The 26,128-nt window shown below is 34.8% G+C and overlaps 2 protein-coding genes across 8 annotated transcripts in view; one reads left to right on the plus strand and one right to left on the minus strand.

Moving 5' to 3' along the window:
- The window catches only part of tubgcp6 (tubulin gamma complex component 6), a 44,169-nt gene extending 34,311 nt beyond the window's left edge, over nucleotides 1-9,858 (plus strand). For 4 of the 5 annotated variants that reach the window (XM_073942693.1, XM_073942694.1, XM_073942695.1 and 1 more), the window contains 8 exons: nucleotides 251-406; nucleotides 1,392-1,560; nucleotides 2,084-2,225; nucleotides 3,083-3,277; nucleotides 6,180-6,312; nucleotides 6,468-6,681; nucleotides 6,833-7,026; nucleotides 9,667-9,858. In XM_073942693.1, the coding sequence (XP_073798794.1) occupies nucleotides 251-406; nucleotides 1,392-1,560; nucleotides 2,084-2,225; nucleotides 3,083-3,277; nucleotides 6,180-6,312; nucleotides 6,468-6,681; nucleotides 6,833-7,026; nucleotides 9,667-9,758 (1,295 nt within the window). In that variant the 3' untranslated portion in view covers nucleotides 9,759-9,858. Of the gene's footprint in view, nucleotides 1-250; nucleotides 407-1,391; nucleotides 1,561-2,083; nucleotides 2,390-3,082; nucleotides 3,278-6,179; nucleotides 6,313-6,467; nucleotides 6,682-6,707; nucleotides 7,027-9,666 lie in introns of all 5 variants that reach the window. The other variant, XR_012400183.1, reaches the window with a different exon arrangement.
- Nucleotides 9,859-10,572: 714 nt separating this feature from the next.
- appl2 (adaptor protein, phosphotyrosine interaction, PH domain and leucine zipper containing 2) overlaps nucleotides 10,573-26,128 on the minus strand; it is a 28,154-nt gene continuing 12,598 nt past the window's right edge. Inside the window, exons 12-22 of one of the 3 annotated variants that reach the window (XR_012399738.1) lie at nucleotides 20,515-20,557; nucleotides 19,904-19,960; nucleotides 19,704-19,798; nucleotides 19,467-19,622; nucleotides 17,841-17,896; nucleotides 17,376-17,550; nucleotides 17,259-17,295; nucleotides 14,237-14,377; nucleotides 14,112-14,159; nucleotides 12,916-13,850; nucleotides 10,573-12,611 (exon numbers count right to left, since the gene is read on the minus strand). Coding sequence is in view for 2 of the 3 variants with exons in the window: in XM_073941616.1 (XP_073797717.1) it covers nucleotides 13,719-13,850; nucleotides 14,112-14,159; nucleotides 14,237-14,377; nucleotides 17,259-17,295; nucleotides 17,376-17,550; nucleotides 17,841-17,896; nucleotides 19,467-19,622; nucleotides 19,704-19,798; nucleotides 19,904-19,960; nucleotides 20,515-20,557 (940 nt within the window). In the remaining variant the exon portion in view is untranslated. 3 annotated transcript variants of the gene reach the window in all.

Here is a 26,128-nt window from a genome sequence, read left to right on the forward strand (position 1 = left end):
GAAATATATATTACTTAAAAGTGAAAGAATGCAAATAATAAAAAAATAGTCTGCATAATTTGCATTAATAAAGGTAAAAAGAAAATGTTTTTTAAAAAAGCTGGGAAAACATTGACTTCAGATGCAAAAACTCCTCAAATGAAATGTTTTACATGGTTTTACATTTTGCACACTGAAAGTGTAATATATATCCTTTTGTTAATATGTCTGTGAAAACATTTGTAATGCTGTTTGTTTTGTTGTGCCACAGCGCCCCCTACTGATCTCTTCAGTCTGGATGAGGGTCTGGCTGCATGGGCTCTGGGCTTGGGTTTGTCTCCTCGTGAGAGTCCAGAAGACCACTATCTGCTCAGCCTGGCCTGCCAGTATCAGGTGGAGCACTACCAGGACTCATACAGCCTGATGAGTGAGTACCAGACCAGTATATCTGACTTTTGATTTATAGTTATGTGTTTGAGTAAACAGGAGTTTTTTGTTGAAGTCTGTGAACTACTAACTCTCAATGTGAGATGAAATATTGTCATTTAGAGCATTTAATTTACAACTTAATAAAAAAAATGCTATGATTCCAGACGTTAGACACACAACTGCAGTTCTAACAAGAGTTAAGAAATGAATATTTGTGATTTTTAATTACAACAAATGAAAATGTTAAATTGTCAATTTCTGGATTTATTCATACATTTTTTTCATTTGGAAATAATGTTATGCTTTTTTCCTTAAAGGGGCCAAAAATGAAAATTGTCATCACTTACTCCCCTTTACTTGTTTCAAACCTTTATGATTTTCTTTTTTTAGCTGAACACAAAAGAAGAAATTTTGAAAAATGTTGGAAACCTGTAACCATTGACTTTCATGGTATCTGTTTTTTTTTTTTTTTACTATGAAAGTCAGTGGTTACCTGTTTTTCAACTTTCTATAAAATATCTTCTTTTGTGATCAACAAACGTGTCTTCCATAATATCTTTTTTACTTTTTACTATGGCAGACAAACGTTTGTTAATCACAAAAGAAGATATTTTAAAGAAAGCTGAAAAAAACAGGTAACCATTGACTTCCATAGTTTTATCCTATTTATTTTTTTTTCCTATGAAAGTCAATGGTTACCCCTTTTTTTTTCTCAGCTTTCTTCAAAATATCTTCTTTTGTGATCAATTTTATGTTGCGCGGAAACTGAAGACCGGGGGGTTGGGTGGGTGGCAATATTTATCTTCCATAGTAACTGTTATTTCTTTTTCTTTTTTTAACTATGGAAGTCAATGGTTACCCGTTTTTCAACTTTCTTCTTTCAAATATCTTTTGATCTACTATTTGTCTTGGTCCTTTGAAGAGTATTTTGTGCGGTGTATGTTAAACTAAGCTGTGTGTGTGTGTGTGTGTTTGTTTTGTAGCTGCAGCTCCAGACTCTGAGCCTCTGCTTCAGGTCACTCGGGGCCCGAATGGTCTGTCCATGGAACCGTCTCTTCATCACGCCACTGATGCCACCGCAGTACAGCAGAGTGAGATGATGCCGCTGCCGGTGCTAATGAAACACTCCGTCACCACACCACTCATTACACAGTAAGACACACACACACACACACACACACACACGCACAGCTCATCAAATATAAGCCTTGTTTCTGCTTCTACTGATTGTTTCAAGGAAGTTATTGGGTTGAAAACGATCAATGAAATACTGTTGGATGCATTGTTGTTTGTGTAGTTATTTTTAAGTGGTGATACTTTTAATTTGAAATTTTTTTTAACCAATTTTGTTAACTTGGCTCAATGTTGAAATAAAACAAAACAATGTAAAGTGCTCAACATACACCAGAAATCTCTCATTTAAATGAATGTTTTCTAAAGGAAGCGTTACAATATTCTATTTCTGCATATACATTAGGTCAATACTGAAGCCAAATCTGGATCCAATCTAACAAAATAATGTACAATAATGTTCCAAAAATTTGCACACCCAAATGTATACATTAAAGATAAAATATAAAATAAAATACAAATCAAGAGAGAGAAAATGTATACAATTTTGTTGAAATATTGTAATATTTTGCATGAATTTAAATGTCTTGCCTCTCTTTCTCAGCGTGTCTATGGTCAATAAGGCTGTGGTGGATTATTTCTTCGTGGAGTTGGCTGTGGAGAAGCATTTCCAGACTCTCCGGCACTTCCTGCTGATGGAGGACGGGGAGTTTGCTCTTTCTCTCAGCGATCAGCTCTTTGAAAAGGTCTGAACATTCATTCATTCAATCCTTCGGCTTAGTCTCTGATTTATCAGAGGTCGCCACCGCGTAATGAACCGCCAACTATTCCAGCATATGTTTTACGCAGTGTATACCCTTCCATTTGCAACCTAGTACTGGGAAACATCCATACACACTCATTCACACACGTATACACTGCAGTCAATTTAGTTCACCCACTTCACCTATAGTGCATGTGTTTGGACTGTGGGGGAAACCAGAGGAAACCCACGTGAATACGGGGAGAACATGCAAACTCCACACAGAAATGCCAACTGACACAGCCAAGGCTTGAACCAGCGACCTTCTTGCTGTGAGGCGACAGTGCCACTTTTAATTATTACATTCAAAGTTAACCCAACGGAAAAAAGCTTGTTTGTTTAGGTAATCTTCAATCAAAGTCTGAGCATTTGCTACCACATTTGCAGTGGTGGTCCTTCCCTATTGATGCCAGTTTAATGCTTCAGCATCCGTTAGTTTGTGCAAACAGAAAGTCCCACCCCCTACTTAATATTCAGTTTCAGTTACAGGCACATCAACATACTGAAATAAGACTCAGCAACCGTAAGTTCACTGACTTTAAATGCATGGTTCACCCCAAAAACAAAAATCTCTCACTCTTTATTTCTCATTTGAACGCAAAAGAAGATATTTTGAGGAATGTTGAAAACCAGTAACCATTTCATAGTTTAAATAATGTCTAAATAATATCAACAGAGGTCAACAGAAGAAAGAAACGTGTGTGTGTGTGTGTGTGTGTGTGTGTGTGTGTGTGTGTGTGTGTGTGTGTGTGTGTGTGTGTGTGTGTGTGTGTGTGTGTGTGTGTGTGTGTGTGTGTTCAGCTGGGCAGTGGACAGACCCCCGGTGAGCTGCTGACGCCGCTGGTGTTGAACTCTATCCTCAATAAGGCTCTTCAGTACAGTGTTCACGGAGACAGTGAACTGGCGGCTCACTTCACGTTTGCTCTGAGATACCTTCCAGAAATCTTCCATCCGCACGCGCCAGACTCTCTCAATTGCCTCGAGCTGCGGTACAAGGTCAGACACCGATGATGATTATGCACACTTCTGTTTTTGTTTAAGTGACGAATTTCAGTTGACCTGAGGTGAATGATTACACAATTTTATTTATTAAAAAATAAATGAAAGGATCCATATCTTATGTAAATCATTTTCCAATAATTTTTCAAAACTACCGTTGAAAATGATTATTAATATTAAAACTATTATTTAAGTAAAATTTTGAATTAAAAAAAATACAATTTTGATCTTTGCATAATAAATTAATTATTTTTAAATATTTCCTTTTTTAACACGTATAACAATATATATATACATATTTGTAACTTCAGTTTTCTTTATTTTTTCATTCAAAACATCACAGTAGATTATATTGCAGAAATTACATGCATCGAACCCAGCAAGAACATTAAAAAAAACCTCAGAAGACACTATAAAAACCTAGCATAATAAACAAATAAACAAGCTTTTGTAATTTTAAAAATATAGTTATATTTAAAATATTAACCAATTTAAAAATCAGAGAATAAATAAATACTTATATACTTATTCCACTGTTTATTATCGTTATGGTACTGACAATTAGTGCTAATTTAAATGTTTATACATTTATAATTACATACTAGCTATCAATAATATTTGAATATACACACACACACACACATACACACACACACACACATACATATATATATATATATATATATATATATATATATATATATATATATATATATATATATATATATATATATATATATATATATATAAATATATTTATATATATATATATATATATATATATATATATATATATATATATATATATAAATATATTTATATATATATATATATATATATATATATATATATATATATTTATATATATATATATATATATATATATATATTTATATATATATATATTTTTATATATATATATATATTTATATATATATATATTTATATATATTTATATATATATATATATATATATATATATATATATATATATATATATATTTATATATATATATATATATATTTATATATATATATATTTATATACATATATATATATATATATATTTATATATATATATATATATATATTTTTTTTTTTTTATATATATATATACATATATATTTTTATATATATATATATATATATATATATATATATATATATATATATACATATACATTTATATATATATATATATATATTTATATATATATATATTTATATACATATATATATATATATATATATATATATATATATATATATATTTATATATATATATTTATATACATATATATATATATATATATATATATATATATATATATATATATATATATATTTATATACATATATATATATATATATATATATATATATATATATATATATATATATATTTATATACATATATATATATATATATATATATATATATATATATTTATATATATATATATTTATATACATATATATATATATATATATATATATATATATATATTTATATACATATATATATATATATATATATATATATATATATATATATATATATTTATTTATATATATATATATATATTTATATATATAGTATTAGGGGTGTAACGGATATCATGGTTGATCTGTGGTCCGTCCGAGCACAACTCGTGGTTCAGAATGCGTGTGACCCATGGATTAATAACTTTTTTGAACTTGTAGGTTAATCCAACATTTATAAAAATTGCAGAGAGATCGCCTCCCGTATCATTCAAACCCGCGCAACATGAATGATAAATGATAATGATTTGCATCTTTTTTAATCCTAAGTGCTGCATTCAAATCTGCATTTGATCGAGACAGATTCAGTTTTTACACTTTTTCAGTTCGTTACAAACAATTAAACAACACAGAAGTACTCGGAGAACAGTTTATAGTTCAGATATAAACATGGTAAAGATTAAAATCATCGTTTAATGGAACTTGACATCAGTGAATGTTGTAGCAATTACATTGTGTAACCAATGGGTGGCAAATGATGTCACTGAACAGGTTTTCAGAAATGATTCACCTGTAATGAAACAAAGTTTGCTGTTTGAATTGTTGAATCATTCATTGAAAATAAATATGATCTGTTGTACGAGATGTTAAGATTGTTGTATAAATCACATTTGGCTCCTTTTTTACTGATCTGAATAATGGTCTGAACCGTGACTCAAAAACCGTTGTGTGATCTGAACCGTGAGATTTGTGATCCGTTACACCACTAATATACAATTTAATACCTCATGGATTTGTTTTTACCTTAAGGACTGTACATATTTCACTAGTGATGTTGCAGTATACTAGCATTCAGCTTAAAGTATGATTTAAAAATTTACATTTTTGGTTGCAATTTTAGAGAATTAGGCGTGTCAAAACAGTTATTTGTTCTGTAGCCAATATATATTAAAAAATCATAATGTTAAGGGGGACAATGTTATTCATTTTAAACTTGCTTTTTACTCCAGCCAAACTTATCAAATAAGACTTTCCCCTGAAGAAAAAAAAGAATAGGAAATACTGTTAAAACATTTTTGTAGCATTTTGCATGAATTTAAACGTAATTAATTTCTTTCTCAGCGTGTCATATAGTCAATAAGGCTGTGGTGGATTATTTCATGTTGTTGCCGTGAGGATGGTGCATATTTTACTAGTTGTTTTGTAGTGTACTAGCATTCAGCTTCATTAAACATCATTTGAGTAATATTAAAATATTATAATAAAAACTTCACAGAAAAGCTGATCCCTTTGCATTCAGCAGTATGTGGTTTGTTTTTCCAAAACTTTTCCATACTTGAAAAATGTAATTTTTCCATGTTTCTGATGAGTGTGTGAACCCGGCATGAGGATTGTTTGCTGCTGTGTGTTGTTCAGGTGGACTGGCCGGTCAATATCGTCATCACGGAGAGCTGTCTGAACAAATACAACAGACTCTTCTCCTTCCTGCTGCAGCTCAAACACATGGTCTGGACTCTCCGAGACGTCTGGTTTCACCTCAAGCGCACCGGTGAGATTTATCAGCCGTCAGCTCTTCTTGTTCAAATATAATATTACAAATAATAATAATATCAAGTAATAATATTGCAACCTCATCAAACAAATGATCTGTAGCTGAACTGGTTCTTTTGTTGATGTTGCTGATGACAATGATGCTTTCCTCAGCTCTGGTTAAAGGTGCGGGTCGCTCGGCTCAGTTCCACCAGCTCCAGCTCTACAGACACGAGATGCAGCACTTCGTGAAGGTGATCCAGGGCTACATCGCCAACCAGATCCTGCAGGTGTCCTGGAGCGAGTTCACACACAAGCTAAGCAGTGCCAGCGACCTGGACGCCATTCACCGCACACACGCAGAATACCTCAACAGAGCCATTTTCAGGTCAGCACACACACACACACACACAGTTCTCCTAGCTTTCGGATTGGACTTGTCATTCTATGAATCACCAAGGACCACAGAATCCCAGTTTGAGCTAAAAAAAAATCAAGAACATGCTGAGAGTAAATGCTGATTTGTGTCTGAACCGCAGAGGTCTGCTGACGGAGAAAGCGGCCCCCGTCATGAACATCATCCACAGCATCTTCAGCCTCATCCTGAAGTTTCGTGGTCAGCTGGTGGCGCAGCGCTGGGAGCTCCAGCAGGGGGAGCCGGTGCATCCGGGTTTCATCGCCATGCAGCAGTCCTACAACACCTTCAAATACTACTCGCGCTTTCTGTTCAAAGGTCAGGAGAAACACTGAGCAACACACAACCCTCAGTACAGACACATACAGCTGAAGTCTGAATTATTAGCGCGTCTGTTGATTTTTTTTTTTTCCCCCAATTTCTGTTTAACGAAAAATCTTTTTCAACACATTTCTAAATATAATAGTTGTAATAACTCATTTCTAATAACTGATTTATTTTATCTTTGCCATGATGAAAGTGAATACTAGTGTCTTGAAATTGTACATGATATTATTTAGTGACATTTAAAGACTTATTTAAACACTTAACTAGCTTAACAAGGCAGGTTAGGGTAGGCAAGTTATTGTGTAACAGTGGCTTGTTCTGTAGACAGTTGAAAACAAAAATTGCTTAAGGGGGCTGATAAGGTGTTGTGCCGAAATGTTTGTGTTTTGTATCGCCCGAAGAATGAAAAATAAAAACCATACGAAGCAATTATTTTTTGAGTGCAAATCATGACCTTTTCAGCTAATAATACTGACCTTATTATGTTTTTTTAAAAAAAAGATTAAACTGCTTTTATTCTGGCTGAAATAAAAAAATCATCTCTGTTAATCATCATTTGGGAAATAAATAAAAAAAACAGGAGGGCAAATCATTGTAACTTTAACTGTAGGGTAATTAGTTAACTGGCTTAACTAAGTTAATTAGGCACAATAATTAATTAGGTTTAATAAAAATGTAAATAATAGGGTATATGCCGAGCTAGTGTTTTTGCCATACTGATAAACTTCTGGTGACCTGTTATTGTGAATTTTTTTCCATTTTTATACGGTTCCTTTTACAGCATCGATGTTGTAATATCATTAAAATACATTCAGTTAAATAAATTCTGGCATTCATTTGGTTGCTCAAGCTTAAAACGAGATAAAAAGCTGTTTACTCGCACGCGCCCGTCAGAATCGGCAGGCTAGCGCAGAAGCTCCATTGAATATAAACTGGGGTAAAATACATGCTTATATTATAAAGACATGGCGGGGGAAATGTAATTTAATGCAGTGCTTCTTGTACAATCTGAGACTCACTTTATATCAAATATCACTCAGCCAGTGGAGATCGCTGATTTTTCATAAAATCCATAAAATCCTGCTAGATTTCACATCATGCTGCTTTCTTTACTGCAGTAACCAAGGCAACATCATCATTTCTGCAGCTCTGTATGCGTCAGCCTGCTGCATTAGCTAGATTTAATAGATTTGTATTCAGTATATGAATAATGTTTTAGTTTTGGATTAGTTTCTTACATGAATATTTAGTAAATATACTGCAAGTTAAAATCTCGCCAACGTTTCTGGGTAAAACGTGGAAAAAAAAGTGGTTATAAGGTCTTAAGATGCATGGAAAGAGTCTTAAAAAGGTCTTAAAAAGGATTTGAATTCTGCTCCGATTCCTGTATTTACTCTGAAGAAAATAATTCTAAGTTTAAATTAGATGTACCTTAGTTGCTAAAGCGAACTTAAATAACATACTATTCTATAGTGATGGATTAACCAGATGAAGATATACTTCTCAACACACTTCTATGAATTATTATTCTGTAGCTGGACTGACCCTTAATCTGCAAGAAAAAAGAAATAATCTTTAAAAAATCCCAACCCTAAAAAGATTATTTTACCAAAGTATAGAAAAAATGACATTTATGGAGTAAAAGTTAAATCTATAAACAGTTCTTTGTTAATAATATCACTTAAACTAATATAAAAACTGAATAAATATAAATGTACACACAAGTAAATAAATTACAGATTACATGTGGGCTTACTAATAACTAATGAAAAATGTGATCAATATAGTTTTTAGTATTGCCATGTAGCCAGATTTTTTCTCTTAAATGATTTCATTCTAGTTAAAAAGAAATGTGGAACTCATGCAAAATTATTTCTCAAATCACATACGTTTGCTCAGTAATATGTGTGTGTACTGAAATGAAGTTATTTAAAGCCCCATGGGAAATGTTTTCAATCTTGAGTATTTTTCAGTGGATTATTATTAGGGATGCATGGAATTGGAAAAAAAGATTGGATATGGCAATATGATACAGTTTGACAAGATTGTTTAAATAGCGCTATTTGTGATTTGGGGGAGTTTTAACAGTATTCACATATTGAAATACAAATTAATCACAATGCAATATATATATATATATATATATATATATATATATATATATATATATATATATATATATATATATATATATATATATATATATATATATTTCTTTCTTTGCTTTGACTCATTTCTTGTCCAAATATCCACAAATTCTTGTAGATCAAGTAAAAATATTCTCTGCTTTTTGCTTTCAGAAGAAATTTCCTTAAAATCTGCTAAAATAATCTTGTTTTTTCTCTGAAATGTAGATATTTGAACTAGAAACAAGACAAAAAATCTACATTGTTTTTTCTTTTGCAGACATGGTGTAAGAATTAAAAACAGTTCATCTTTGTTACACTCTAAACATACTTTTTTGTACCTAAACGCTCTTGAAATGCTTAGTATAAGTCTTTAAAACACAAGCAAATAATAAACTTTCACATTGCGATATTTTGATGCTGAAACAGCTCTTATAATTATTATTGCTCCTTCTAAACAGAGTTAAATGACTGCGTGTGTGTTTATGTTTGTGTTTTCTCACAGTGGTGTCCAAACTGGTGGACAAAGGCTATCAGCCACATCTGGAGGACTTTCTGCTGCGCATCAACCTTAACAACTACTATAAAGACTCCTGATCTTCCTCATGTGAGTCAAAGATCAACCAACAATCAACTCAAATCTGTATTGTTCAGTATTATTGTGGTGTGTGATGTAAAATAAAATATTTAATTTTCAGATTGCATTCTCAGGACTTTTTTTTTTTTAAATAGGTCATATTATGCCCTCTTTTTAAACAGAAGTCTCAGATGTCCACTATTATGTGTAATGCTGGGTTCACACCAAATGTGGTACACTGTGTCACTAGCTCTGATTCACTCACAGGATGTTTCTCACCTCCTCAGTCAACTTTTGCTTCTTCAGTGGACCTAAATGAGACATTTGCTGGTGAACATGTCACGTATTCTGAACCATTTGAGACACATCCATTATTCACACGTTTTTATTGATTTTGCTTGTGTGATTACTTGATTTTCGCATTTGGTGTGAATTCAGCACTAAATACCATTTATTATCCTATGCTGTTAATTACATTTTTGTCTGTCTCTTTAAATGCAAATGAGCTGTTGGTCCCAGCCCACTTTCCAGAACAGGGCTATCTTGTTTTCCTGGAGTGACACCAACAGTTCATAGTTTGAATGTCTCCTTATCTGACCAATTCACTTCAGGTTTTGGAGTCTCTAAAGTTCCGATGAGTTGATTCAGGTGTGTTTGATTAGGAAGAGGTTGAAAATGTGTACTGTTGGTGTGCCTTCAGGAACAAGAGTTGGGAAATAATAATAATAATGTCTTCGATACATCTGTGATTTTAAAACTCCTGATATATGATTTTTCATGATCTTTCCCAGAAGAAATGTCAGCATTTCATTCAGAAATAATAATATGTGGAGCTTCTAATTGGTCAGAAAGCTTTATTAAAGAGTTGTACATTCTGTCAAGACGTTACATGGGCAGAATCTGACACACCATGTTCATCAGTGGTTTATTTTTCATCATGCTCAAGCTCATCGCAGGTTAAACTTCAGACGCGTATTGAGGAATATTAGAGCTGGACAAACACTTTATCCACTGCATCAATGTAAACAACAGTTCAACTTCATTCAGAGCTATGCTAGCCAACCATGTCTAAACTCCAACAGCCGGAACCTTCAGTACACAGACTACTCATGGAAATGTTTAATGAACTGATCCCACAACAAATACTGAGGATTAAAAAAAAGAGGAAATGATTTAGCTTTGTTACCAGACTCACCCTGAGACTATTTCTTTTCCCCCACCAGAGTTATACACTAGTATTGTTTAATCTACAGATTCTGTGTATATTTTTAAATGGGATTAAATGTAAACAGACAGCAGGAAGTACTGTATTTTCCAGAAAATACGCCCTGTATTTGTCATGTAAATAGTTTAACATTTGTTTAAGTACATGTTAATTTTTTCTAAATAATTACTAGTAGCAAAAATGAACATTACAAATGTAAAATGTGCTTTAAATTCTATTTTAATCATAGCACTAATTAATAAAATAATAAAACAAACAGGACTTGTATTCCAGAAAATACGGTGACTTCTTACTATTAGTGTTTTAAAGAGATTAAATTGCACATTTAAATAAAAAATAATAATATTACAACCAACAATATTAAGAGGAAACATGAACTAGCATTGTGCTGAATCCCAACTAGCATAAGCACTAAAAGTAGCACCTTTAAAATCCTAATATCAGCATGTAAGCATCTGTTACCTTAAAATACATTAGCAAACCGTTCAAGCTTTACATTCCTTGCCATTTCATAAGTGTCTTCTTTGAAGCAATATTAGCATGCAGAGAATATCTTTTAAGTCTTCAGTATGATTTGAGATGCACAAATGCTAATCACGGTATGCAAATTGGGATTCAGCTGTAATTATAAAGAGCGTCGCCATAAAAATGGAATGGTAGAGTTGATGGAATGTTTATAATGTGCTGGAATCAGCTTTAAAAATGTCACAAAGTGCGTTTGATGCTTTATAAACGTAATAAAATCAGGGTACATTTACGGTTCAATGCTGAACGTAAAACGGGAACGTGTTCTGTTGTGTTTTTGTTCAGATGATCTCTGTTAACGGATTTACAGAAATGACACTGTATTATCCATGTCAGACCAGTAGGTGGCGATGTCATACTGTAAGGAAAACTAAACATCTGCACAAATACGGTCCTGTAACTAATGCCCGACTATAAACCGAACACATAATATGAAAGATATTATGACAAAATATAGTTTACAAATAGGTGACAAAAAACATCAAACACTTAAAAGTTCTTCAGCTTCAGGACCTGAAATGCACAAAACTGTTTCCACTTTTAGTCGAAAATAGTGTTGTGGAAACAGACATTTAACGGTAAAAAATTATGAAAAGTAACGATTTTTTTCTTAAAGGAACAGTACACGCAACACTTAGTTAAAAGGAGATGATAATTTTACCATTTTAAAAACTTTTTCGCGTTACATTTTCTGGCCCCAAAATGCACAATTTATTTTTTTTGTTTAAAATGGTAATGCATAAATGTACCATACGAAAATATTTTAACAATAAAAATATGAAAAAAAATCAAGTTGATGTGATATAAAGCTAAACATCGCTGATGATTATATTCACATTTGGGAAAAACACTTTTACAACTTTAAAATTGAACATTTTCAGTACCCAAAATGCAATTTTTTCCCTTTTCAGTTTACAATAGTGTTTCATAAATGCACTCTACAAAACATAATGAAAAATAGAGTCGATTTTTTTTTTTTCCTTAAAGGGACAGGACGCCCAAAATTAAAGATTCATCTAAAGCAGGGAAAGTGCTAAACAGATGAGTGGCATTTTAATTGTCTGACTAATGACTAAACAATGTAAAATATAGTTCAATGAAGATGATTATCATTTAAAAAAAACTTCTGCGCATTTAAAATAGTACATTTTCAGGCCCCAAAATCCCCCTTTTTTTAGTTTACAATAGTGTTGCATAAACGTTTGTTACGAAACCATTTCATCCATTAAAACACAATAAAAAATCCAGTAGATTTTTTTCTTAAAGGGACAGGACACTCAAAATCGAAGATTCATCTAGAGCAGGGAAAGTGCTAAACAGATGAGCGGCATTTTAATACAAGCCTGACTATAGACTAAACTATGCGAAACCGCTATTTTTGCAAAACATAGTTAAACGCCAATGATAACGTTATCATTTTGAAAAACTTTTATGTATTTAAAATTGTACATTTTTGGGCCCTAAATTGACAACTTTTCTCTCCTTTTTCATGTTTAACATGGTGTTGCGTGAACATACCCTACGAAACTAATTTAGCCATAAAAATGATGAAAAATCAGGTATTTTCTGTTTTCTTAAAGGGACAGTACACCCAAAAATGAAAATGCATCTAAAGCTGGGAAAGAGCTAAACAGACAAGAGTCATTTTAACACATGCCTGACTACACATGCATAACATCGATGTTTTCACAAAATATAGTTAAAGGAAATGATAGCGTTATCATTTAGAAAAACTTTTACGCATTACGTACATTTTCAGGCCCCAAAATGCATCTTTTTTTATTATAACATGGTGTATGTACCGTACAAAACAATTTTAACCTTGAAATTTGATGAAAAATGAAAGTTGATCTTTTCTTAAAGGGACAGTACACCCAAAAATGAAAACTCTCACTACAATGACAATGATTTACACTGGCAAAAGTATCATTATCAGGTTTGTAGGGCTCATACACACTACTGACAGTCGCTGTACGAGGAACGAGCCAAAGATTCAATTGATTTGCTTTTCATTTTGGGGTGAATTACTCCTTTAACATGTAAACTGGTTTCTGTTTAATCCTTCGCTTTCTGTTTATATAGTGAGCATTTAAAGCTGGGAAAGTGCTAAACAAATGAGCGGCGTTCAGTCTGTTTTTTTCATTGAGTGTGTGGAGATTTGGAGGATGTGTGTGTGTGTGTGTGTGTGTGTGTGTGTGTGTGTGTGTGTGTGTGTGTGTGTGTGTGTGTATCAAGCCTCTGACTCCTGCTCTTCTTGTCCGGCTGTTTCTGCGGTGTCTCCGGTCTCGTTGTCCAGCAACAGGAACTTTCCGTCATTGGTGAGTGGCATTGACTTCATCAGCTGAGCCAGAGCTTCAGGATCCTGATACACACGTCAAACACACACACGATTATTCAATATATTGATAACAATGAACAACACTACTTTCCCTCCAGTAACACATGTTGAATAATGTGCGTTTTGTGTTCATCAGGATTCATTTTGGGGCATAAAAACTAAAAAATTTAAGTTATTAAATCTACAAATCTTGTGGTATTTACATTTTTTTTAAATGAACTAACCCTTCACCTCTGTGGTGGAATGATGTTTGGATGAATGAGGATGTTTGGAGTGTGTTTTTACCTTCCGGGCGTCTGCGATCTCCTTGGCCAGGTTGATGGTGTAGCAGATCTGAGGAGAAACAGCAGGAGTTGAGCTGAGGTAGAGTGTGAGGTGTGTGTGTGTGTGTGTGCTGGTGTGTTTTTCACCTTCTCTCCTTCAGTGTTGCTCTCGAACACAAACACACTGAAGGAGGGCTCGTCATCTTCAGCTGAGCTCCTCACCACAAACCCCATCAGACGCTCGTTCTCCTGATGAGCTGCGAACTCACTCACATCCTGCAGCTGGAACTGACACACACACACACACACACACACACACACACACACACACACACACACACACACACACACACACAGATTAACAAATCTAGTTTGTTGCTAATTTTATATAATATATGTTATAAAAATATGTTATTTTAACATCTTTAAATTTAAAAAAAATTATATTTGTAAAATGTCATCTTGATTGTATAAAAAAAATTATTACATTTTAAATGGTTTACATATACATAAATATTATAATACCTTTATATAATAAAGTAATAATTGTAATAGTAATAAAATATAAAATACATAATTTATTACATTTTAAAATGACATTACTACACTAATATAATTTCACTAGTGATATTTATAAATATAAAATATATTAATAAATTAAAAATATACATCATTTATAACATTCAAAAATGATATTACAATACTTCAATAGAATATCACTAGTGATAATTATGAATACTAAAAATATCAATTAAATAAAATACACAATTTATTAAATTGTACAATTGCATTGCAACACTAATATAAGATCACTAATGATAATTATAAATGTTAAATATATCAATACATTCATACTATTATTTTAAAATGTTAACAGTTTACAGTCACATAAATATAACTACTTTATAGCACTCGAGATAATTATGAATATTATAAATATGAATGAAAGAAATAATTTATGGTTAAGTTTTAAAATTTTAGTCACATTAATATTGCTGTACTTTAATATCACCAGTGATCAATATTACAAATATCAATGAAATACATCATTTACAATATCCTTTATGTTTAATACATCACATCAACAGAAATATTACTGTTATATTTCTTTCTTTTATATGTATAATTTATTTTTTTCATTTCTAAAATGTATTTTAAAAATAGTTTAAAGGCACAAATATTACAACACTTCAATATATCATTACTGATAATAGTAAATATGAAAAATATCAATAAAATAATTAAAAATTTATTATTGATTTATTACAATTTAATATATTTAAACATTTAAAAAAAAAGAATAAAGTGTTAAATTGGAATGTATTATTATTATTATATATTTACACAGTTGAAGTTAGAATGATTAGCCTAAATATTTCTCAAATGATGTTTAACAAAGCAAGGAAATTTTCACAGTAGGTCTGTCTTATTTAAGTCTTATTTGTTTTATTTCAGCTAGAATAAAAGCAGTTTTTGATTAAAAAAAAAAAACTTTAAGGTCAATATTATTAGCCCCTTTAAGCTCTATATTTTTTTCTGATAGTCAGAACAAACCATCATTATACAAAAACTTGCCTAATTACCCTAACCTGCCCAATTACCCTAGTTAAGCCTTTAAATGTCACTTTAGGCTGTATAGAAGTGTCCTGAAAAATATCTAGTCAAATATTATTTTCTGTCATCATGGCAAAGATAAAGTAAATAAGTTATTAGAGATAAGTCATATTAAAACTATTATGCTTAGAAATGTGTTGAAGAAATTTGCTCTCTATTAAACAGAAATTGTTTCTTTTGGCATATGTGAATCCAGCAATCGCGCTCGGATCGGCGCCAAATCAATCGGTCAGAGATCGCCTGAATGAGGTGGTCTTGGCTCGACTGAAACAAACTCTGGAGCGGATCGATTGTAGTGAGAAAGCAAAACCATCCGAGTGCGGCTAAATCACAGTGTATTATGGATATGTAATAGGCATACGGCTATATGAAGGGAGAATGAGGAGTAGGGCGGGATGTCATTCCTACCGGTGGACATGTGCGTTTCATGTTAAATACGAAAGTGAAAGCATGCTGAAATATTAACGAGAGCTGTTTATCCATTAGGAACATTGACTGAACTGCAGTCTAGCCAAGGGGTTCCCAAACTTTTCAGCCCGTGACCCCCAAAATGACAATGCCAGTGACTCGTGACCCCCAATTTTCTCTGAGGAGGTGGTTATAAATACAGAAACCTTGTATGCAATGACGCGCACACACCAATAGACCCAAGTCTAGTCTTTGTTTTTTTTTTATGCATGTCAGTGCTGTAAATGGGCTAGAAAGTTTAACCTGGTGTTATAAAATCAATCTGCTGCATCTGAAAGTATTGCTGTGCCTTTAGTATAATGTAATTACTAGAGAAGTCGCAATCCAATAGAACTATTAACTATAAGCTACTATAGTAACTATATAGTTTATAGTAACTATGAACGACTATTTTTTCTCATCAGTAGATTATTGATAAAATACAGTAAGTCTTAAGGTTTAATAAAAATTAATTGATTTTTGAAAATCACCAGGCGACCCCCCTTCATTGTCCCGCGACCCCTCGGGGGGTCCCGACCCCCACTTTGAGAACCTCTGGTCTAGCCAAGGGCTACGCATGAGAGAGTCTTACCTCTGATTTATATCTGCTGACGATGTCTGTGGGCGTCATCATTCAAAATTAAAGCGCAGCTTTCCGCTTATAATGTCTTATTGCCCATCGCCATGAATTAAAATAAGGATGCAGGACAGCAAAATAAACCATAAACTCTGACCAATGTAAGGAGAGGTAACTCACACATGATTTGTTTTGGCTCTTATGGTCTGTTTAGAAACTTTACCATGTGAAAGCGAACCGCACCAAGAACAAAGAGCAACACTGTAACAATTGTAATCCCTGTTTTAGAACAAATGAATCGATTCACAGGTGTGAAAGCACCCTAAATATATATCTATATTCTTCATTTTATATTATACTTATACAATTTTTTTTAAATCTTAAAATAAGTTTAAATACACATTAATAAAGCAAATTATGAAAGTACCAGTACATTATATTAAATGTATAACTACACATATTAAAATATCAATAGTAGTGTGATATGAAAAATAAGATGTACACGAGTGTACGAGACAGACGTTCACTTACGCTGATTTTGGTGACTTGTGTTTGCGGGTCGATGAGTCTGCAGGCAGGAATAGACGCGCGTGTCACAAGTGTGTGTTGTACAGTATATTAGCGCTGATCTGAGAACAGCAGACAGACCTGATGCAGGAGCTGCTGATCATCAGATGAGACTCGGTGGTCTTGAAGATGTTGTGAATGGCTCGAGCTGCTAAAACCTGCCGCATGGCCTCGTAGATCACTTCCTGTGTGTGTCCTGAACGAACCGCCATCGAGCCCAGAAAACGCACCGCAAACACCTGCTGCAGGAGAGAGTCTGACAGACAGACAGAGAGAAAACACACTCTTCATAATGCTCTGATTACACTTCATTATTCCTGGATTTAAATATAGAGCAAATATATTAAATTATAATTAGTGCACACAAAATTGTGTAAAAATGAGTACATTAATTCTGATCAATAATTATACGCAATCATATTTTCATTGATTGACAGTTGTGCTTGCTTCTCTAGTAAATAAAATGGCCTGTATACACATCAGTATTGTTGTATTGGTGTTTATTAGCTGTATTATATTGTGTTAACAGCAGTGTGTCGGCTTTACCGTGTGTATCTGATTCATCGTCGTCTTCCTCCGTCTCACCAAACGGGTTTGTGCGTCTGTGAGAAAACACACCAGTAAAACACAGAGAGACAGACAGAAAAACTAAACAGCACAGTAAACTCATAAACCTGCACAAACACTCCAGAAACCGTTTACTCTGGTGTGTTCAGTTTACTCTGCTCTGCTGTATTTACAACTTCAATACAACACCTTAAAACAGCGATACTGAAGTCAAAAACATCATTCATTCATTTCACTGTATTCATTTCTTCATCTGCCAGAGTGAAAATCAACAGCAGGTTCAACGTGGAGGATTCTGACTACTGCTCTGGTCACAAAATGTTCACTTGTTTTTTCCAGTTCTTCACTGGAATGAGTGAGTGAATTAACGCATGAAAGAGCGAGTGAATGAGTGAGTGAATAAACTTGTAAGTGAATGAACAAGTCAGTAAATGAGAGTGAACGAGTGAGTGAATAAGAGAGTAAATGAATGAATGAGTGAATGAATGCGAGTGAGTAAATGAATGAGTGAATTAATTAGTGACTGACTAAATGAGTGAGTGAAAGAGTGAGTGAATTAATGAATAAGTGAGTGAATAAATGAGTGACTTAATAGATGATTGAGTGAATAAATGAGTGAGCTAATGAGTGAATTAATGAATGAGTAAATGAGTGTGACTGAAAGAGTGAGTGAATAAGTGAGTGACTGAATAGATGAATGAGTGAGTGAATAAGTGAGTGACTGATTGAATGAGTGAGTGTGAATAAATGAAAGTGAGTGAATGGATGAGTGATAGTAAATGAATGAGCGAATTAATGAGTTAGTGGGTGACTGAATGAGTGCATAAGTAATTGAATGAGTGAGTAAATAAATGAATGAGTGAATTAGTGAGTGAGTGAGTGACTGCATAAGTGAGTGTGAATGTGTGAGTGAATAAATGAACGAGTGGGTAAATGAGTGAATTAAAGAATGCGTGAGTGAGTGAATAAATGAATGAGTTATTAAGTGACTGAATGAGTGAGTGAATTAGAGTTAATGAATGAGTGACTGAATAAGAGTATAAATTAGTGAGTGAACGAATAAGAGAATGAATGAGTAAGAAAATGAATGAGTGAGCAAATGCGTGAGTAAGTGACTGAATGTGTGAGTAAATGAATGAACGACTGCGTGAATGAGTGAATTAATGAATAAGTGAATAAATAAATGAGTAAGTAAATGACTGTGTGACTGAATGAGTGAGTGAATAAATGAATGAGTGACTGAATAAGTGAGTGTATGAATAAGGTAATGAGTAAGTGAATAAATAAATGAGTGAATGAATCAGTGAATGAGTGAGTGACTGAATGAGTGGGTGAATGAGGGAAAAAGTGAACTAGAGAGTGTGAATGAGTGACTGAATGAATGAGTGAATAGATGAATGAGTGAATAAGTGAGTGTGAATGAGTAACAGAATAAATTAATTGAGAAAGTGAATGAGTAAGTGAATGAATGAGTGATTGTGTGTGGATGAGTAAGTGAACGAATGAATCTTTATTCGTTGACGAAGTGACATCATATTATATCAAATATACACACATATGTAAACACTGATTGTTTTGACAGCACTGTATTGTGTGTATTGTGACCTGGCTCCGGCTCGGTTCTGGTCCAGGAACTCAGACGCGGGCAGCATGATGTCGAACTGTATGGGTGTTCCTGGAACAATCAGATCTTCAGGCTCCAGGCTGACGGAGGATTTCTCAGCTTCTTGACTGGTCACGGGGAGCCCACCAGGCTTCGCTCTACCCCAAACACAGCGCTGACTTAATCAAGTGATTATTGGGATGAGTATATGGAGATGTGCGTGAGGTGTTGTTATCTACCTGTCAGGGTTTGGAGATCCTTCAGCTCTCTTCTCGAAGCTGGTGATGGGAGTCACGGCCTGCAGAGCTGTCTGATGGAGCTTGATCGCCACAGCCTGAAATCAACAGCACAGTTTATACTAATGATTGATGCTTCTCCGCTTAAAGTGACATTTAAAAGCTTAACTAGATTAAAGATCGACAGACAGATTTATTAATACCTCAGGATTGTCGGTCAGATAAATCTGTCTGGAAATGTTGTTCAGGGTGCAAATCCACTGTAGACACAAACAAATGAGGAACAATGAGAACTGACGACAAGCCATTGAACATTAAGAAAATAACTGCACACATCAGAATGTTTATCAGCCAATCAGAATCAAGCATTCAATCAACCCAAAGTATATTGCGGTGCGATTAAAGGCTGGTTTATACTTCTGCATTGAGTGATCATCCGTTTTCATGTTCTTCTGTGTCGAGTTTCTTCACTGGTGTTTTGTTTCTTCTGAATGCTTCCTTAAATGTACAAGTAGCTAAAACTCACTCATTCAGAGTGGACATGCAACAACTTTAATCATAAGGTAAACACAAAACAACAGTTTCCATCTGGAGGCTCCTTCAAAAGACTTGACACTTGTAAACAATCGCTTCATCAGGCGCGCAGCTCTCCACCCCACCCACACCTATAAGTGCTACCAATCAAAGGTGCACATCAGCCACGGCGAGGGCTATGCGACCACTGTGCCGGACCATAGGCATGCGCTTTACGCACAAGTATAAATCAGCCTTGAGACAGACATTTACAAGTATTTTTTCTCAAGTGTGTAAATACCTCTTCATATTCCCTCTTACTCTCAGCTTGAAGTATCAGAGATCTGAAAACAGAAGAAAAGAAACATTTTTTTGAAACACTTCAACAATTTTAACCACTTCCAGAGATGATCGAAAGCTTTTGCATGCTTATTTTGTGATATTTAATCCTCTTTTAATGTAGTAGTAGTAAAACTGTTGTCCTTGACAGGAGATTTGTTATGGGCATCGCCATATTGCTGCAGACATTCACGCAAAAAAGACAATACAAAATACAACAGTTATAAAATTTATAATGCTAATTAAGATTAGAGCTCTGGTTAAATAAACCCACTGAAACAAGTACAAAGGATCTCTTATAATGGTTTAACCCACACTTTGGGTCTCTATATCTTCTACCAGAGGGAAGCAGTTCATAATGTGGAAACAAGAAATGAGTTGGATCGTTCACAATCCTTTCCAGCTGATTGAGGACATATTTCTCATATAAAACTTGAGGATTAAAATATTCATCGTGCCCAACAATTTTCCATTCTGTCTTTAAGAGATGCATCAGTTTAGATTTACACTGAACCGATAGGTTGCCAAACCACACTGTGATACCAAATCTAACAATGCTTTCAAGAACGGCTTTATAAAACAACATCATGAGCTTCTTGTTAACTTCAAAAAGACGTAACCTCCGTAAAAAATACAACCTCTGGTGTAAACGAGAACAAACCCACTCAATGTGTGTTTTCCATGTGAGAGAACTGTCGATGTAAATGCCCAAGTGCTTATAGGTTTCTGACTGAGTTATAGGATGGCCATGTACAACCACTAGACGATAGTCACCTATACACTTTGGGTCAAATATCATCTCTTCTGTTTTCTTGGTATTTATTTTTAGCTTATTTCTATCACACCACTCAACGAACTGACTAATTTCTGACTGGTAGATAACAGCAATATCATCATTCTCATAAAGTAAACTGAGTATGGCTGTGTCATCAGAGTATTTAAAAATAAAATTCTGTGAATGCTTACTTGAACATTCATTTTGTAAAAAGTGTAAAAGGAATAGGAGAACCTATAATACCTTATAGGTATTAGTTATAGTTATAGTTAATACCTTTAAGGAAATTTTAAAAAAAATGGTTAATTTCTATGCTCCTTAAGGAGATAGTTCCTAATTTCAACACACTCAAGTGGCTGTAAACCTTCTGTTGAACTTAAAGGGCACCTATGGTGAAAAATCTACTGTTTGGACAGACATGTGTAAGTATTGTGTATAGACCGTCATATTGGGGTGATATAAACACACACAGTCCTTTTTTTTTTTTTCTAATTTAACAACATAAAAACGGTGGACCAATTGGATTGGTTTTCAGACCGACCGCAACTTTACTTAGAAAAGCGGTCCCCCCGCCCATCAATATTAATTGACAGCCTCTCGTCACGATCATATCCTCAGTTTCTTGTTGCACGTCCGCCATTTTCAGCGTGTGAGTCAAAGCGATATCACTAAAGGAACACCTGCGCTCTATTTTTTGATGAAAGGCTCATTGGGCTCAACACAAGAGCAACATTCTCCACATTATCGCTGTAATCGTAATTATTGCTTGTACCTTTTGCGTGGCGTGGCGACGTGCATTTCAGAGTTCTGGGCGTGGGTTTCTGTCGGGGTGCACACGGCGGAGCTTCAGGTCAGCGGCCACAGCGCCGTTGTGTTTGCCCTGGTGGAGGCTTGTGTTTAGAGTTCTGGAATGCGTGACGCTACAATTCGAGACAATTTATGTTTCTGCCACATCACTGAGTGTCTGGTGTGCCGTGTCGCGGCGCATTCGGTGCCTCAGTCAAAGTTAATTCAGTGTGTGTGGTTATTAGTCTCAGTGTACAAGCTCGGCACTTGTACAAGGAGACTATACAAAGTTATTAATCTGGTGTCTGTTCTTCGTACGTGGATTACTCAGTTAGCTGGATTTGGTTATTGACGATTTGACACGATCCAGGCTCGTTTCGTTCTTCAAAGCTGATCCGAGAGTTGTTGTCATAGCAACAGTTCTGCTAGCTCAAACCTGATCGGAAGCAGGTTTAATTAATATAAACAGGATTAGATCGGCTCAGTTCAAGAAAAGATAATACAGAAAGTATGTTCAGAATTCTGATATTTTCTTACAGTAGTAGTTATATACACTTGGGAAAATAGTAAATACTATATATATATAAAGTTATAGTCATAGCTTTTTGGATCGTTTCAGTACAATTTGTGTATGATAATAGAAATGCACAATATGTGACTTTTTTTTAAAAGCAATAATACATTTATGCAGTCATGAACATGTTTTTACAGTTAATATGACGGTGATGTGATACTTCATTAAATTTGCAGACGCCTTTACCATTATCAAAATGCTTTTGTAAACATCCAGTTATTCTTTACACCGATTTAAAAACCGGCAACTATAATACTACCATAATAAGGAAAATCCTCTCTAACTGTAAAACTAAATAAATTGCTCTTGACACATGAAAGGGCCAAGCATGCAGCCCACAACATGGTGTAAAGTTATTGCTTATCATCATATTTTACAAACCGTTTGCTGCTAATTTGATGTAATTTTGCTCACATGGATAACTGAATATTAATCAGATGATGTCATTACGCTTCTGTGCCGTCAGCCAATGGTTGCATTGCGGATCATGATTTCGAGGATCGATAGATCTGTCCTAACAACACACGCAGCGATCTCAGATCAGTTCATCCAGACATTCTAATCTGATTCACTTGTTTGAAGAACCAAATTAGCCAGTGATCAGTTATCAAGATGAACAGATCCAGGATCTGCCAAATCATCTTAGATCATTTAAGCGAGCTACGAAGAACGAACCCATGATTAACGATTGAGGCATGGGTTGATGGCAAAGCCGAAGAGGGGTGTTGCGTATAGGGGATCCGTGAGCAGAGGAGATGCACTTTCATTTTAAGGATAAACTTTTTCTCCAAGAGAAAAAAAGTGCAGGTGCTCGAGAACTCAAACCCTCCTGCACATGTCTGTTGTTAATAACGAAGAAAAGTGAAATAACCCTGCAAACACAGATAAATCAACTCTGCCATCACAGTTCAGCCTGCGGCTTCTCATTAACCCTTGATGAGTTCACTACACCGCTGGAGCCCCACGCACCGCGGTTGTCATAAATCACAAATGATCAGTGTTTTCAATCACAAGAGACTTATTTTAGGTTTCAAATGCACATTAGTAGTAGCAGAACAACCCTTTACAGTTCATGAAATACACCACAGTTGTCTGTGAAAAGGTTAATAATCATATAAGCATGATCTGACAATGTGCTCACTCATGCAGCATACACATATGCATAATTAGACATTGTGTGCTCTCCTTAATGCACTTTTGCGCATGCGGGTCAGTTTAGGACCATGCTCTTTTCACACTGCAAATCTGATATTGGCCACATTTATAACAGCAGTGTGAACAGCCATGCAAAACAATCCGATTTGAGCACTAAGCCTCGCTGTGTGAACATAGCCTAATGGCTGGTACAGTACGGTACAGGTCATCTTTATCAGGCTTGCTTAGTAACTACTACCAAGGGTACCCTTTTGGTGGGCGTGGTGTATGACTGATATCTCCGATATGTAACCAAATAAAGAAAAACTACACACATCATACATTTCGTCCTTATTTAGGTTTAAAACAACACAAAATATAGCCCACAGTCAATGAAAACCTCTCATCTGTGTGTGTAATCTTCAGCAGCACGTGTAGAAAGTAATGTTAGAGAGTAATTCCATCATTTCCAGTTCATATTAATCCAAAAGGTGAAGATAAAAATTTAAACAAGGCAGTTTGTTCACGTTTGCTGAAGAAATAAGTCCCCCTTTTCCCCCGGCTTCTCCTTTTTTTCCGCGCTTCACTCTCATGTTTGTCAGTGTCTAACAGAATTGGGTTTCAAAAGCATGTCAGTAATCAAGCGCACGTTACTATCATCAGCTCAAGAAGTTTGTTATTTTACGCCTGTTTCACACCGCAAGCGTCAGCGGCGCGTGAGCAGAGCGTGAGCAGCGCGTATGTCGAGCAGTAGCAGCACGCAGGCGTTTGCCTTTCACACCAGCTGCGTCTGCAGCGCGCAGCTCTTCGGCAGCTGCTGCAGAGATCAACCTATCTCTGTCTATTCTATCTAGTTATCCATGTCTCTCTATATACAAATAAACTTTATGCTGTTCCTATGCTGTTTCTTTAACCTGCAAATGTTTATTTTACAAATTTTATAGATCAAATAGTACTGTATGCATTTCAAGCTAACTTATATGAGAAGTGTCTACAGTCAGAGGACAATCGCCTGTGATATCATGTCATTTGTTTTTTGATTATCAGGTTGCTGTAGACCTAGTTATAATCATATTTATACAATATAGTTATAATGATATTTATACATGATCAAACTAATGTTACTTTCTCCGCTTCAGTGATGTCCAGCGGCAGAATAACAGCTCGTTAATTCATGCTCGTGCAGAGGATGAGACGGACAAAAGTAACCAATGCATGCCATTCTTTTACTTATTTTCGTGTTGTCAGATTCACAGAGCAAACAGCTCCCGGTAGGAATAACTCGAGTGAACATAAAACAAAGCCGATTAAAACTTTCTTGCTCTGCTCAGCTGCACAGAACACAGCGAGCTCACATCATCCAGCATGCGTGTCGAACTACACTACCCACAATACACTTCCCTATGGACTACAAATCCCGTAAATATTCCATTTCCCCTCTCCTACAACACTAGTGTGCAACTTAAGCAAAACTGATAGTAAAATAGTTTTACATTTGGTTTTGTAGTTCGGGCCTAAATAAATGTTTTTTGCCGTTTTTAATCGTTTTAAGTTCATTTGGATGACTATATAAACCATTTGACATTATTAACGCATTTATTGGGTAAAATTGCTACTTTTTACTGTCATTCAATGTGTTTTGGTCATTATCAATGCACTGTCACTTTAATTGAGCGTGAGCAGCGCGTCAAAAATAGACCCAGCGCCGAAACTATCGCTGCAGACTATGCACTGCTGCTTCGGCGACGCTCACGCCTCGCTCTGACGCGCTGCTGCTGCGTGCGGTATGAAAGCTCTAATCTGTTAACATGGACGCCGAAAACACACGCGCTGCTCACGCGCCGCTGACGCTTGCGGTGTGAAACAGGCGTTAGATGTAGATGCGCAGCGAGCGCAAACAAGAAAGCGAAAATCCTCGCGCTTCAGACTGGCTCGTAACAAACTATGAGGCACATGGTTCTGCTCTCCGCCATGGCTTTGTGGCTGTTCTTCAAGACAATGACAAGGTTTGTTTGAGCCTGGGTCAACCATGGCTCGTTATTATATGTATATATAATTCTGCTGTAATTTCTCGGCTGTGTATTTTCAACTTGGCGTTTTTGTTTTCATTCTGACTTGTTGCGTAAGCGAATGACGTATCTCTTTAAACCAATAGCGCTCAGCTGTGCGTGTAGCTCCGCCTTTTGGTACCCTTTCTCCTGTTTGGTACCGTTTCGGTATGCCTTTTGACAGTGGAAACGGCCATAAAAGCCTACCAAACCAAACCGTACTGTACCACTCAGTGGAAACGGGCCATTAGTGTCTTCA

Source organism: Danio rerio, chromosome 25, assembly GCF_049306965.1.
Source record: "Danio rerio strain Tuebingen ecotype United States chromosome 25, GRCz12tu, whole genome shotgun sequence".
Lineage (NCBI taxonomy): Eukaryota > Metazoa > Chordata > Actinopteri > Cypriniformes > Danionidae > Danio > Danio rerio.